We start from the raw sequence: 5,935 nt of genomic DNA, 5'->3' as shown, positions 1-5,935 counted from the left end.
TTGTTTTCGTTCCGGGTCATAGACTGTTTGACGTCCATCGCTACTGACGTCCAACCCGCCATGACAGCCTGCAGCGAGGTGCCTCTCAGTGTAGAAGACTCGGTTACCATGGTAACCACACCAAACCATGTCCATTCAGATGCCTGTTTAAAAACACCAATAAATTGTTGTCGACGCTCAGAAAAATCGTGTTTTTCCTTTAAGATTATTTTGTTTAAAAAATAAATCCACGCGACAGAACCGAACCGACATGACACCAGTTTGTGTTCGCTGCGACCTGAAGGTCCACGACTGTGACGAGCGATCTGATCTGCGCATGCTCAGTTCTACTCCGGAGCTAGCACTTTGTTTTAGCTCGAAGAAACGCTGGAAAATATGGATTATTTTCCACACATGGAAACTAAAGCTCTGCTCCCTGAAGACAGACTCAACCCGGAAGTTTACGATGTCCGCCAGCAGCGGGACAGTGAAACGGACCGACCGGATGGTAAGAAAATAGAAGTTTAAGTGGAAACGGTGTCCGGCTAACTGTTAGCAATGGGTAGCTGTTAGCTTGTTAGCTAAACAAAACAAAAACACTAAAGACGAGGGTTTTGTTTTCGGTTAATACAAGATCTTTAACAAACACGTAAAAGGTTCACATCAAAACTTTGAGAAACGAGACCGTTCTTATTCTGTTTTCACGGTAAATGGAGGCGGAACTAAAGACGAGCGAACTGTGTTTCGTCCGGAACATTTACAGCACGTACACAACTTCAAGCTACTTTTTAATTTAAGTTTGATGTATTTTATATACATATATATAAAATACACTTTATTGTAAGCATCAGTTTCAGTACAAAAAACTGTGCAAAATGGCCATGAAATAATATAGATTGTACATCTACAAACAGTATTAAAAAAATTAAACACAAAATAACATAAAAGACCAGGGGTAGAAACAAACAACAATCGTCATAAAGTCAGTAAATAACAGGAGGATCAAATACATGTCAGAGTTTACATTTCAGTCTTTCGGTATTTTGAAAAAAATATTGATTTAACGTGTAGTTTGGTCTCCACCAGATATAAAGACAACTTAGGAATTTTGTTAGAAAATTGCATTTGTGAATTTAAAATTTAGCAAGAAAAATGAATAAATTGATTAAAAAGTGAAACATTAATTAAGATTTGCCAGGAAGATTGTCTAAGCTACTTTTAAACAATGTCCTCCAGCTGAACACAGACACGTCTTATTGTGATGCTTCAGCCAAATAAAGACATTTTTTTAATAACTTGAGTAAATCAAAATGAACACTTTTACATTTTAAAAACTGCAGTAAAGAATATGATTGGTGCTTGGAAACGTATGAAAAGTTCTGCCACTTTAGTTTAACATTTCTGCTCAAGAATGATGAGAGACAACAAAGTAACATAATAAAGTTGTGATTTTAAATAAACAGTAGAAAATGTGACATTAAGCAGCAAAAACTCAACGTTTACTGTGAAGAAGACAAAAAAGGAGCAGTTATCCTTAAATATCTGAACCTTCAGCCGCACAGCTGGAAGCTTCCGGGTCACCTTCACATCAGCTTCATCACAGATAAAAGATCAACTGTATGTTGAGTTTAACAACGCAGAAACATGAGACCAGCTGTGATAAATTCCTGTACATGGATACTGTAGATCTTCTAAACCGGCTTAGTCCTGTTCAGGGTCACAGGGTTGCTGGAGCCTATCCTAGAGGCTGTCAGGTGAGGGCGGGGTCACACCGTACATCTGTTCAGTCCATCAGAGTCAAACACTTTCACAAAGACATCGGAGGAAACTTGGTGAAAAAATCCAAACATTCTTCCAGATCAAAGACATGAAACTGTCCACACCTGTTTACCTGCTAACATCTGAAGAAGATCCGAACAGTTTAATGACCTTAAAGGAACTAAAATGTGTCTAAAACTCTGATTTAGGACTCAAATACTGGAAATGAAGAATCTCTGTGAAGCAGATTTATGGACGGCAGAAACTAAAGAGGAAAACTCACCAAGAATTCCTACAAACCGTCTGAAATGTTTCATTAAAATAGTTTTGTTCTGACGGTGAGTTTGTGATGAGAGCAGATTTTTATTATTACTTTAGAATAAATAGAATCTCTGAGACTTTTTCCTCCATCTGCACTTCTTTATTCTTCTTTTGGTTTATTTCATTTCTCGTCTTTTATTTTCTCAGAACGAAACAAATTATTCAGATAAAACCAAGATCCAGTGAAACTTCTGCAGGTTTCCTCCTCAGAGGTCGGACCGTCCAGATGAACACGGATCATTTTAGGACTTTAAGACGTGATGTTTCAAAGAACTGATATAAATTCAGAATGACTGATTCTGGAGCATCAAGCTCTGCTTGATCGAACATCCTGTAAAATCCTCGTGTTTCTGTCCCCTGCAGACGTCCAGCAGCTCCTGGTGATCAAAGTAGAAGATCCTCTTGAATGGAGCTCCAGTTCGGACCAACAGAACCAGAACCCCGTCCTCATCAAGGAGGAGCTGGAGGACGTGGATGTTGTTGTGGTGAAGAGTGAAGAACTTCTCAGCTGTGATGAAACTGAAGACGGCAGAGATGCAGATCCTCCCAGCAGCAGCTCAGCTCCACAGATGAGAACAGATCCAGAACCCGACCAGAACCCAGATCCGAGCAGCTATTTCCAACCTGCAGGAGGAGAGTCGGGCTCCTCTGAGACTGACGTCAGCGGCGGAGAATGGCAGGACTCTGGAGCTGAAGCTGAGCTGAGTTCTGTTCGTGGGAACGGATCCGGTCCGGAGGATCGTCTGGACTCTTCCTACGGCTGCAAAGTTTGTGGGAAAACTTTCACCCGACATCGAAGTTTGAGGAATCACCTGAGCGTTCACACCGGAGAGAAGCCGTTCGAGTGCGGCTTCTGCAGTAAGCGGTTCCGCCAGCAGGTGGTGCTGAAGGAGCACATGAGGATCCACACCGGAGAGAAGCCGTTCGCGTGCGACGTCTGCGGTAAGACGTTCACTCACCACTCGTCGCTGAAGTACCACCGGCCGGTCCACACCGGAGAGAAGCCCTTCAGCTGCTCCGTCTGCGGCCAGAAGTTCAGCAGGAAGGCCCACCTCCGCATCCACGCCACCGACCACACCGGAGAGAAACCGTTCGAGTGCGACGTCTGCGGACAGAAGTTCAGCCGCAAGACTCACCTGAAGATACACCTGACGAGCCACGCCGGAGAGAAGCCCTTCAGCTGCTCCGTCTGCGGAAAGCTGTTCAGCCTGGAGTACTACATGAAGAGACACCTGCTGGTGCACCGCGACGAGAAGCCCTTCAGCTGCTCCGTCTGCGGCGAGCGCTTCACCAAGCGCGGCAGTCTGAAGCGCCACCGCCGCGTCCACACCGGAGAAAAGCCCTACGTTTGTGACGACTGCGGGAAGACGTTCACCCGCAGCACGCACCTGCAGAGACACAAGCTGGTCCACAGCGGGGAGAAGCCCTTCCCGTGTGGAGTCTGTGGGCTGAAGTTCAACCAGAAGGCCCACTTTGAGCGGCACGCCAGGGTCCACACCGGAGAGAAGCCGTTCTCCTGCACCTCCTGTGGACAGAGCTTCAACCGGCAGAGCAGTCTGAAGAGGCACAGCGTGGTCCACACCGGAGAGAAGCCCTTCAGCTGCTCCGTCTGCAGCGAGAAGTTCACGCTGGAGAGGAACCTGCAGAGACACATGAGGTTCCACCCGCAGGAGACGTCCGACGGCACCAGCGCCGGCTGCTGAAACCGCCAAATAGAACTTAGAGGATTCTGCTCCAGACCGGTTCCATCTGCTGGACTTTATATTAAACATGGTTCACCGGGAAGATGAAGTGAGATGAAGGTGGTGAGGAAGATGAAGACCGATGAAGGTGGTGAGGATGAGGAAGAGAGATGAAGGTGAAGAGGAAGAGAGATGAAGGTGGTGAGGAAGATGAAGAGAGATGAAGGTGGTGAGGAAGAGGAAGACAGATGAAGGTGGTGAGGAAGATGAAGAGAGATGAAGGTGGTGAGGAAGAGGAAGAGAGATGAAGGTGGTGAGGAAGAGGAAGAGGGGAAGGTGAAGAGGAAGAGGAAGAGAGGGGAAGGCGGTGATTAACAGGAAGAGAGATGAAGGTGGTGAGGAAGAGGAAGACAGATGAAGGTGGTGAGGAAGATGAAGAGGACAGAGTACAGGAGAAAGTGGTGGAAGTTGAAACCTTAAGAGTCCTGTGAAGCTTTTGGAGATCAGGAAGTTCTTCCAGCTGATCATGGAGACAGAAGAAACTCTGGGTTTCATCTGGAACGAGGAAGTACAGGAGCGAGTCAAGTGCTGCTTCAGAGGCAGGAGGCGGAGCTAGAGGTAGCAGGGATGACGATGCTACGGTTCTCTGGCAGGAACCAGGATGGATCAGGATCCTGGAACAGATCCTGGATGTTCTGGAAGCAGAAGAGAGGAGGAGTGATGTTGTTGAAAGGATGCTGAAGTTGGAGACAGAGGAGGATGTTTACTCATCCCTCGTCTCTGAAGTCCACGCCGGTGAGAACCAATCCGCTGCTCCGAGGATCAGAATGAGGCTCCACAGGAAGTGACCTTCTATGACCTTTTATCTTTGACGGATGATGAAGATCAGCCGCAGGGAATAAGCGTCTTCCTCTCAATCGGGGCATCGGAAGCAGATGGATCTCCAGGATTGGCTGGAATCAAACCGACAGACCTCTTGTGGTTTCTCTCATCTAATTCTACCACGAACTGAAGGACCAGGAGATGTTTGTGTTTCTGAATCAACAAAAATTAAAATAAACGGTTCTGTTTTTCTGAATTCTCTGGAATGTTTTCATTTCTGCAGAAAACGAGATGAAAACAGGAGCAGGTTTAATAAAAACCTAAATCCTAAAAACATCTATTTAAGTTGTAATATGTTTCAAACCTTCTTAGCGCTGAAACAAATGCTGGATTTTAGATCTCCAGAAACAGAAGAACAAAGTAAACAAAAAATCATCTAAACTTAATGATTCTCTTTCAGTCTTTGTTCTTATTTATGCAAAGATCATTTTGACTTTTGCTCCGTTGAGACGCTTCAGACCAGAATCTGTGAATCCTGACAGACGGGGCTTCAGGTCCAGGTTCTGGGGAGTCTCTGCAGGATCTCATAACAGGATCTCCTTCAGAGTGGAGATCTGCTCCTCCATCAGTGAGGAGATATCAGTCGGATCAGGACGTTCCTCCAGGAATGAAGGCAGTTCTCTGTGGAGAAATGGCCAAAGAACACCAGGAGAACCCAGACAGCTGACTGAGCTGGATCCTGGAGTCACATTTTCTTCATGTCTGACTGCAGCTGCAGAGCAGCCGCTGCTGACTGCGCAGACTCCCCGCCTCAGTTTAGCAGCAAACATGAGTTTTCAAAAAGCGTTTCAGTCTCTCCTGTCGTGACCTCCATCACATCCCAAAATGTTTTCCTGTTTCTCCTCAAGCGTTCCTTCAAAGGAAAAGTGGGCGGGGCAATCATCAAAATCTTTTACATGAGACGTTAATGAGACGTGATCCGCCTGCAGCTCAGGTACCTGCAGACGTCTTCATCATCTTCATCACGTTAACATCCATCTGTTGTGTCATTATTTGAAGATTCTGCTTTAATTTTGTTAGATTTCACATTAATTGAATTAAAATCCTTTGTTTCAGTGTTTGGATTGAATCCAAAATGAATGTGCATCAAATGCTGTTCCTGCTTTTATTTGTTTGGAATTTTAAACTGTTTAAATCTCAGCTTTCCTCAAACGTGATGGACTCAGAACTGACGGAAAGACGCCCAAAAGAAAATGACAAATGTACCAACTCAGACTTAGTGTTCAACCAGGAACAGAAAGAAGATCCTTTGTTTCTAAAACTCAAAGTGTATTAATTTAGAGAATATTCGTTAATTATGAAAACATTTTTGT

General features: G+C 45.1%; 1 protein-coding gene across 1 annotated transcript in view; it reads left to right on the top strand.

Annotated features, from left to right (window-relative positions):
* The first annotated feature begins 245 nt into the window (after nt 1-245).
* LOC112141817 (zinc finger protein 616) overlaps nt 246-5,935 on the top strand; it is an 11,326-nt gene continuing 5,636 nt past the window's right edge. Inside the window, exons 1-3 of the mRNA XM_024264979.2 lie at nt 246-487; nt 2,422-3,758; nt 4,394-4,535. Of these exons, the coding sequence (XP_024120747.1) occupies nt 376-487; nt 2,422-3,758; nt 4,394-4,535 (1,591 nt within the window). The 5' untranslated portion in view covers nt 246-375. The remainder of the gene's footprint in view (nt 488-2,421; nt 3,759-4,393; nt 4,536-5,935) is intronic.

Source organism: Oryzias melastigma, linkage group LG19 (genome assembly GCF_002922805.2).
Source record: "Oryzias melastigma strain HK-1 linkage group LG19, ASM292280v2, whole genome shotgun sequence".
NCBI lineage: Eukaryota > Metazoa > Chordata > Actinopteri > Beloniformes > Adrianichthyidae > Oryzias > Oryzias melastigma.
The sequence above is the reverse complement of the archived record's forward strand: the minus strand, read 5'-3'. Positions and strand labels throughout refer to the sequence as shown.